This window comes from Cupressus sempervirens, chromosome 7 (assembly GCF_028749045.1).
Source record: "Cupressus sempervirens isolate cs-2001-9-10 chromosome 7, ASM2874904v1, whole genome shotgun sequence".
NCBI lineage: Eukaryota > Viridiplantae > Streptophyta > Pinopsida > Cupressales > Cupressaceae > Cupressus > Cupressus sempervirens.
The window spans coordinates 896,121,664-896,131,973 of record NC_143124.1 but is presented as its reverse complement, the minus strand read 5'-3'; the positions used below and the strand labels follow the sequence as shown (position 1 = coordinate 896,131,973).

Sequence of the window (10,310 nt, the reverse complement as noted above, 5' to 3'; positions counted from 1 at the left end):
ATACATTTGTAGACTACGTTTCATTTCGATGACTGAAATCAATAGCCACATTTCTGATGATCTAACATTAATAGGTTTACAATACAAATTTGATAAACGGTTTGATGAATCTTTTGAAGAAGTAAATCTTCATTGCTGTTTTATCAATCTTCTCATGAGTTTTCATTCTAATGAGAAGTCATGATTATGATTCAAATTGTGAATTTTTAAAATATACTTATTACGGTATAAGTTAGAACAAATTAACAATCTAATACTGTAGAAACGTCATATATCTAAGTATATAAGTCCTTTTTCTGATTATAGATACAAATTATAATCTGTTATTGGTATGGGATGATGTTACTTAAAACCTTCTATGTAATACTTCTCTATGGTAATCTCCCAAGTGTTCTATATAGATATTCAACTGCAACAGTTTTGGAATAAGGATACACAATTATCAGTTTTTATAGGTCAAACAATATGTAACAATAATGTACAGTGATTTTTAATCTCTACAGTATAGATTGAAAGCATAATTGAAATTTTTTATCATACTATACTTCATAAACTCGGAAAAATTCATAACAATGAATCCTGTATCGTTAACAAAGCTAGCATTCTGTTGTATATATACCTAAATCTCGTGCAGCTCCATCATGAATGAAATTGGTATCATTAAACAAATATAAAATTTCTTTGTAAAAGATCTAGGGAGTGAAGGTATATATATATATATATATATATATATATATATATATATATATATATATATATATATATCTTTGGAAATGAAGATATATAAAATTGAAATAGAAGATCTTCTATTATTTAAGAGATTAAATTTCCACAATCCATAGCAATTAAACTGATATATTTCTGGATTTGATTGTGTAAAGATTTTTACCATCAACGTTTCGAATCACACCAAGTGATCCATCATCAGGATGAAGAGAGCAAGAGATGTCAAACAGAATCTTGCTCTCTTCATCCTGATGATGGATCATTTGGTGTGATTCGAAACGTTGATGGTAAAAATCTTTACACAATCAAATCCAGAAATATATCAGTTTAATCTTCTATTATTTTTAAATAATAAGAACTTCTTATCAAAATGATGAAACTTATCTCACTATATAGAGGTTTAACATATATTCAAAGACTTCTATCAGTTAATAAAATCTTCTGAAAAATAAGTAGAGATTATTAAGAATAAAAATATATAAAATGATAGAAACAAGAAGAATTTCTAAATATTCCAACATGAAAATTAAGTATATGGCAGAATGGGTAGTCTTTCTGAGAAATCAAGTATAAAGATGTTTATTTTGTTATTATCATCATCATCTATTTCTCGTAGATTCTCTTGAATACAGTTAGTAGGTAATAGTACTACTGAAGTAATGGAAGAACAAAATTGAGAAAACTATACTTGTTTGCATACTCCTTTGAACTGTGCGGCTTGACAGCTGTTTAGTCCATCCTGGAAGAGCTCATATCATTAGTAAGTTGTTGCTTTGAATGGTTTAAGCGGACTCAATGGCTTAAACTTTCCTTCACAAGGACTAAAATTCAGAAAGCTATCAATACAGGAAGATTAAAAAGACCCTAAACAGGCAAGGCAGGATTAGGTCAAACCCTGATTTACAAATGGTGGGCAAATGCACAATAGTGAAGAGAGATTATTAACCAAATTAGGAATTGGGTGTAACTGTGGTGTTAACCAAAGGAGGCCAATTGAAGAGATTAAAGGGATCGACCACAGAGCTTGCAGCTTCCTCATCGGAATGTATTGTGAAATCGTTGGGATATAATTCAGGCAGCTCAGCTAATCCTTCAAACAAATCATGGTCAGCCCTAAAACCAAAATCTTGATCTATGCTCACACAATCATTATCATCTTCCTGATTTTGAACACAGCTGATTTCCATCTTTTCTTGTGAATGTGAATGTGATTGTGATTGTGGGGCTAAGGCCGATTTATGAGAAGGAGAGTCTTGAAGTTGTGCAGTGTTGGGGACAGACAATTCATGAGTGTTGTTGTTTTGGAACACATTTTGTCTGGAAGAACGTGCAAGTGCATTTCTACAAGCGGGCCAAGCATGATTGTGCTCTGCAGTGTATGTGATGACGAGTAGAGTGGGATCTGTGTGGCTCCTCTCAATCTGCTTCCTCGCGGGACACCCCTTCGAACTGCTACACCTGTAGTACCCCCTGTTCCAACACCTCCTCCAACTTCAGTACTATTATGCAACTGAAACAAAATATAAAATTTGAGTATGGATAAATTGTTCTATTGATTCAAGAGATTATAAGAGATTCTTCCTCAAATGATTCTGACTAGTTCAGGAGATTACAAGAGATTTATCATCAAATGATTATGATTAGTTCAAGAGATTACAAGAACTTCTTCATCAAATGATTTACAAGAGCTTCTTCATCAAGTGATTCCATATTAGTTCAAGAAATTACAAGATCTTCTTTGTCAAATGATGTAAGAAATTAAAAAAGCTTCTTTATCAAATGACCGAGGAGATTATTAGAGTTTCTTTTGATTTCAGAAATTAGTTCAAAAGATTATAAAAGCTTCTGTCAAGAGATTGTAAGAGTTTCTTATCATACTATTCAAGATAGTTCAAGAGATTATAAGAGCTTATCATACTATTCAAGATAGTTCAAGAGATTATAAGAGATTCTTCATCATTAGATAAGTTCTACATATTGCAAAAGTTTCTTCATCAAATGATTCAAGAGATCAGTTCCAAAAAATTAAGACATCACAAGACCTGCTCAATCAAATGCTCAAAGAAATAAGATAAACTCATGATGAATGAATTACAATTGCCCCAATTAGAACAACATATCCACTAAAAACTTATCTTCAAAAACTTATAAAACAATTAACATAGGCACAAGGGCAAACAATCCGAACAACATTTCAGTTGATGAACACAAGAACCACAAACCTTGGGTAAGGCGAGCCTTTGATGGGCTTCTGTCCATATTTACGCCATGCCCAGAGATCAGATGAAATTCCACCGCCTCCATGTTTATTCCACGACCCTCCTGCAGCAGGAACACACATAATTCGTCTCTGCTGACTCTTCCTACACAAAAATCAATGAATAAGATTTCCACAATCCATAATCATCGTCTCTACTGACTCTTCCTACACAAAAATCAATGAATAAGATTTCCACAATCCATAATCAACCCAGATATAGGTTTTTGAAATAGATTTTGTATGATATCATTGAATCAACATTTGGGATCACACTCCATGAAACGTCGATCCAATAAGATCATACACAATCTACTCAAGCAATCTATATCTACAATCTACTCCATAAATCTATATCTAAATTAATGATACAAGAAAGCAGTCATATGACCTACCATACCTTCTTCTAATGCCTGGTAACCTGGCTAAACTGTTGACATTGGGCTCAATTTTAACAGTGGCAGAATTGCTGTGAACTCCTTTGTTGGGAGAAAGAGAAGAGTCATTCATGTGTCCCTGTGTAGGTGATAAGATAGTGGGCCTCTCCTCATCCAATTTGAGTGGAAGAGCATGATTTTTGCTTAATTGGGTCACACCCTTCTCCATACAACATTCAGATCTCTTGACCAGATCTTTGTGAGGAGAAGAAACATCATCAGTAGAAGTAGAAGAAACAATTGAGCTGCCTCTCACAACATCTTCAAGATCCCCCACATCATAAATCCTACTCCAAGTTCCCATCATGCTCACCAAAAAAACAGAAAAAAAAAACTGCCCACAAACTTACAGTTTACAGTACTAAAAGAGCCTAGAGATGTGGATAAACATAACCCTAAAGTTCACCACTGTTTGTTTGTGATCATCTGCAAGTGAGGAGATAATATAAAAGTTTGTGTGTGAAGTCATGGCCGGTGGCGTGGTGTAGATAAATCAGATTCTTTTATTTTTTCGCCTACCTCGCCACCATGAAAGAGCTTAGATTTGTGTGTGGGGTTGGGGGCGTGAAACAGTCTAAATCGAAGCACGTTGTGTGACAGCCGACTTGTGTGTGAAAAAGCCATATGTTTGTCATGGGGTGGCGTCAGAGGAGAAATGTGGAGGAAGAAGTGGGCCTGGGCGGCACTAATTTACAATTTAGTATACGCTGCTCTCTTCTACACGGCACCCCAATTCGTACTTACCTTGTGCCCTACGGATCAGGCTACTTACTACTGGGTAGCCCCTCCCCTCGTTGCTTGCATAAGCAAACATGTACATTGAGGTCATTCTTCACCACTTCATTTCTTACTTGCTTTTGAACACTAGGTCAAGGTTAACCAAACACCACGAAAGAGTTACTAGGGGGAGGGAATGCATGTGTTTATGGAAAAGGAAAGGAAAGGTTCTTTTAATGGTCTACAATATGGTTATGTGTCTTTGGGTCTACTATGTGGGAAACGTCTAAAATATAAACAAAAATGTAAATATTTCTGATTGATGATAAAAACAAGTTTTGAAGGGACCCCAAAACCCTTTGCAGTCTCTTCAAAGAAAGATTTTCAATGACATCACAAGATACAAAAGTTGCCCCAAGCTAGTGACATAAACTAGGCACAATAAACACTGGTAACTAAAACATAAATGTTACCAAGTGGAACACCTTTTTTTTTCTTCTTTTTCAAACTTCTTCAAATTTCTTTTGTGTGTTTTGTGTTTTAGTTTATGTTTTAGCCAGTACCAACTATGTGTCTTTGGGTCTATGTATGGTGATAACAATATGGGACTGCCTCGTACTCTTTGCAAAAGACACCTAATTGTGCTACAAAAGAGGCGTACATACGTTATCCCCTAGTTAATTAACTTGGTTGAGTCATTATTAGAGGAAGAGCACAAATTACTATTCACATTTGCATTGTTGTTCACTCATCGAATCTTTCAATTATGTTCAGGTTAACCAAACACGACCAAAGGATTACGAGGGGAGGAGAGTCTATATGCTTACCTATATGTTAATTAACTTGTTTATGTCATTATTAGGGAAATATAACAAGTTACTATTCCATTTTCATTGTCTTTTACTCCTTGCTTACTCAATATCCTAATTATGTTTCTCTCCTCTGCATGACAACCTTCTTGCTTACCTTGTACCCTATGTATCAAGCCATTGTTGGATAGCTCTTTTCAATTTCTATTCACTCCTTGCTCATCCATGCTTATGTCATTATTAGGGGAAGATCACAACTTCTTGTTTATGTGTCAATTATTGTCCATTCCTTGCTCACCCACCCAACCTCTCAATTATGTTGTTCTCTTCTACATGGCAAGCTTCAAGTGTTTATCTTGTGTCATGTGTATCAAGCTACTTACTGGGTAGCTCATTTATATGTTTGAATAAGTAAACGAATAGATTAAAGTTATTATCCACCACTCAATTTCTTACATGATTTTTAACAAATTGGGTTACAAAGAATGACCAAAGAGTTAGAAGGAGAAGATGGGATGCATACTCTTCATTCTTTACTTAAAAAAAGATTAGAACTCTCAATATGCTTATGTATTGATAAACTTGGTGTAGATGTAAAATCCAACATAAAATACAACATGACTTGTTAACATGCCAAAAAATAATTTGTTCAGAATTTTGTATGTCAAACCTCAACATAGAAGTTACATTTTTTTTAATCTACATAAATAACAAAATAAACTACTCTTTTATAAAGGCTACAGCCTCAAAAAATACAACAGTTCACCACACGGCTAATAAAAAAACTTCTAAAACATCTAAATTGCCATCTATACAAATTTACTAAAATTACTAAAACCAATTTAAAGTATCTTTCTAAAAACTTCAATTGCATCTTTGGCATTAACAACTACATTTCTATTTGTATGCTTGCATGATTATTCAACATACCCCCCCTTGATCCTAAGAAGACTCACAGACTAAATCCATGCAACTCAATTCAAGAATTTTCATCACTTTTATGCTAGGTCTTATAAACCAACAAAGTACACTTCTTATAGAAGTACCAATCTCTTCTTTCTCTAACAAAGAGAAAATTATGCATACTTCATTCACACCCAATTATTCATGTTGATTGTCATTGTACATTGTAAAAGGATCTTATCAAGATTGGGCGTGAATCTCAACTTCAGACCAATTCTTTGTCAGTTTCCATTATTTTTTCTTCTTAAAAGCCAAAGAAACAAGGACTCCTCAAGACCCCCTAAGGACTACTTGCTTCACCCCTAACATCAATTCTATTTCCAAATAGCACTTGGAGATTCCAAAATTTTAGTGAATATGTTTACAACCTATTTTCTACAAATAAATACTCCAAAGGAAGAACATCATAATAAGTTATTGAATGAAGTGCATGTGGGTGTCAATTTGGTTATTACATTGACACTCTATTAGGTTGTGTCACAATAAAATTGTTTGACATTATGATTATTAAGAGTGACAAAATTATCAACTAGAAAAGCCAAATTCACTCATCAATTATTGAATCCAAATAACCTATTGACTGGCCAAGATTTCTCCACGATACTCATCCTTTGTTGATGATAATGCAATGTAGTGTGCTTCTTGAAAGATTAAGCAATCAGACCAAAACTAAGATAACAAACAAAGCTAGAAGTAGACTTTTTTATTTTATCAATCACTTCCCAATATAAGTCAATCAACCCTAAAATCGAACAATATAACTTTATGTATACTAGATTATAGTGTCATTAAATTGCACCCTACACATTTACGACACTCAAACGTTAAACCTCTAATCTGAATTAAGAACTTAGATTACAATACCTATTGTAGAAACAACAATATTGTGATCTAATTGAAACCAATTAGAATGCAACAATGCATGTTTTTGCAAGCCAAAAGGTGATCCATTCAATTCGAAAATAGAGTGTATACAAGTTTGATGGATCCCGAGGGTCACCATTATCCCTTGGAAATTAAAATGAAGAGTCCACAAGCTAATTAATTACAAAATAAACTCTAGAAAAACTATGAAAACAACAAAAATTCTATATTAAGAATTATTTCTACTTGTAGAAGTCATAACTTTCTACTCATAGCTTGAAATCATGAATCGTAAGAATTTCTAGAAAAATCTTCTAAAGTTCTACATTCAGTGGCCAAAGGTTTAACCATAGCTACATCTTTTTAGCACTTCCAAAGTTCAAAAATTCCTCGAAGGCCTCTAAAAATGTGAAATACTAGAACATAGAAAATACCAAAAAAATAGATTTCTGTATTTTCCCATTTTTACTTGTGTCAACATCCTTTGCTGCATCTTCTAGGGTTGTGTTTTGATCAACCTCTTGTATTCATGACCAAGGTCCACGATCAAATATTTATCTATTGACATCATGAACCTTAAAAGCTTAGCATCCACGATCCTTCATCTAAGTTTGGACTAAATATGGTCAAATTATAATGCCATGCCTGGATGTTTACGAAACACACACTCATCCCTATAAATGTCAAAGTCCAAATAAATCATTTTCACTTACTAGAAAGGTTTCAATGCAGATTCTCTTGGGTTTGTACAAATTGACCACCATATCTCACTCTAAGCAATAACACCCCACCCCCCCCCCCCCCCCCCCCCTCTCTCTCTCTCTCTCTCTCTCTCTCTCTCTCTCTCTCTCTCTCTCTCTCTGAATAACTCAAAGTGAAGATTAATTAAATTCATGTTGTAGGATATTATTCCCATCATTCATTGATAGGGGTCTACACTATGTGAAGTTACACTTCCTTTGTATCTCATGTATACTTTCATTATCAACAACATAGTTAACTTAGTGTAGTCATATTATTTGTGTATCAATGTCTCTCCTTCAATAAATGGATACTTTTCTTTACTACTTGTCTATATATTTGTATAGTCTTTAAAAGTGTACACTTTCTTTATAAGACCTTTTAACCCTCCTTGGTGTATTTTGGTACAATAGGACCTGCTATAATATTTAATTACTTAAGCCAAGGTCCCTTTTCTTCTTCCAATATTGCTCAAAAATCTAGGCTGGCACCAATTTCTATTCTCAGCTTCTCATTTAATCCTCCAATCACAAAAAATCATGCTTTAAATACACTTTCAAGTATTGTTTCCTAGATATCTCATCATTTTTCCTTGATTCCAAAAATGTTTCTTAGTTCTAGGTTCTTTGCCTGGAGGTCAACACCATGGGGTTAAGGTTGAGGTTGACCTCAACTTGAGTAGTAGTTTTTTATTGGCTCCTAAGTTTGAGACAAAATATTGACGATTTTTAGGCTTGTGTAGTCAATGCTTTTGATTTCAATTTCAAAATTGGTATAAAAGGAGTCTTACCAACTTCAGTTGAGAATCCATTCTATATGCAAGTTATTCATTCATTATTAATTCAAGTAATTCATGTCCAAGCAATCAATAACGTGCATTTAAGGAGTCTTCAAGAAAGAATCCAAGGAATTATTTTTCATCCATTAAAGTATTCAAGATCCATATCATCTATCATGCAATTTTCTCCTAGACCTAGCTTCTTTCTTCATTATGGATAGTTCAATTTGGTCATCGAGGAAGGTGATCCAAATTCATCAAACCTAAACAAGAATTTAAGTAGTCAACATTTCAAGCATTCACGATCTTGCTTACATCTATGGTTCTATAAGTTGGCACTTGTAAATTTATTGCATTTCTGGAGACATCCTACATTATCACACAAGCATTCATACATCTTCACGGATAGTTGATTTGAATCCATCCTTAGATATTTGGCAAGTAAAGGTGAATATTTACATTATTTGTCTTACTTGTGCATACTTTCTTATTTCAAGTTCAATTCCTATATCAAGGCTTGACAAAGGAAGGCCCCTTCACTCTCCTCTCTCCCCGCCCCCACCCCCCCGCCCCCCCAATTTTTTTATTTTTTTTTCATGTGTAGGAGTAGATGTACAAGTTTTTTGATCAACGAGTTTGGATTTTGAAACTAGGGTTTCAAGTTTCCATTTGTTAGAAAGTAAAGTTTGCCAAGTTAACTAAGAAGGGGTGGGGGGTGAATCAGTTATCTGATTAAAAAAACTTTCAATATATTTAATAAATCAAAAATATGTAAATAATAAATGCAACAACCATAGAAAGATCACCATACACAATTACACCAGATTTGTTAACTAGGGAAAAACCCTAGTAGGGATAGTACCCACAAAATGATGTACTCCTATATAAGTTTTTTTGTAAGAGGATGGACCATGTTAAAAGTCATTGAAATACATTCAATACATATCAGTCCGTATTAGGAGACTTTGAATCCTTGTTAGGAGATTCCAACCTTTTTAGGAGTTGTGGAAGGAAGAAAGACCCCTGTCTAAATAGCGTCAGGGGCAAGACCACCAAACCTATTGTCTAATTGGCCTTAGCACTATCCTTCTTAGAATAATACCTATAAGTAACTATCTACATCAACTTCTTTTCCAAATACAGTCTCTTTTTTCTCTCATTGTGCCTTAGCTACACCACATACTTCTTGAATCTTTGATCAAAAGATATTCAATAGCAAGTTTGTTGGATCTCACATATAAGCTCACATACTCGCATTACATAAGTATCTGGACTAGATCTCACTAATCTCCTTTACTACAAAGAAGAGATCTTTCCTTTATACCAAGCCCTAAAACTAATTATTGAGTCAGCCTTGAGGCTTACCCAATTTATGATTATAATATAGGACCATCTTATGATATTGCATTACATGTTACATTACAATATTACAACTTTTCACAATTACAACCAAATAGTCACTCATAGTCTTCATAACATTTCACATAGTGCTCATTTGGATGTGTGCATTTGACTACTACATCTTCAATATATCTTCTTGTTACAATCTAGGGTTGTTGTTACACCAAAAGATTGACCTATTAATTCCTAATACAACCACTAGACTTATAGAACACCAAAGGTAGTTAAGCCATGTCATGAATCTCAAAGGGGAACGCTAGCAATTAGTCCAAAAATCCCCCCCTCAGCATTGCCCAAGGAGATTCGAACCTATGACCAAGCTCTGATACCACTTGTTATAAGTTAGGGTTGTTGTTGCACCAAAAGATCAACCTATTGATGCCCGATACAACCACTAGACTTATAGAATAGAGGAGGTAGTTAACCCATGTCACGAATCTCGAAGGGGAACATTGGCAATTAGTCCAACACTTTTACCTTTGTATAACTTCACTTAACTAGATTCTATATCTGCTAAGAGGTATAAAAAAAACATCAACAATTGCTTAACCAGTAACTCTATCTTCAATAGATCTCGAATAACTGTCCACTATCTTCATATTTTTGCATGGGATCTT

General features: G+C 34.1%; 1 protein-coding gene across 1 annotated transcript; it reads right to left on the bottom strand.

The window, feature by feature from the left end:
• Nucleotides 1-1,278: 1,278 nt before the first annotated feature.
• On the bottom strand, nt 1,279-3,965 carry LOC149550384 (WRKY transcription factor 22-like). The gene is made up of 3 exons (XM_089793415.1): nt 3,384-3,965; nt 2,949-3,089; nt 1,279-2,196 (listed from the first exon to the last, which is right to left on the bottom strand). The coding sequence occupies exons 1-3, from the start codon at nt 3,725-3,727 to the stop codon at nt 1,677-1,679; spliced, it is 1,005 nt and encodes a 334-aa protein (XP_089649541.1). The 5' UTR covers nt 3,728-3,965; the 3' UTR covers nt 1,279-1,676.
• Nucleotides 3,966-10,310: the final 6,345 nt, after the last annotated feature.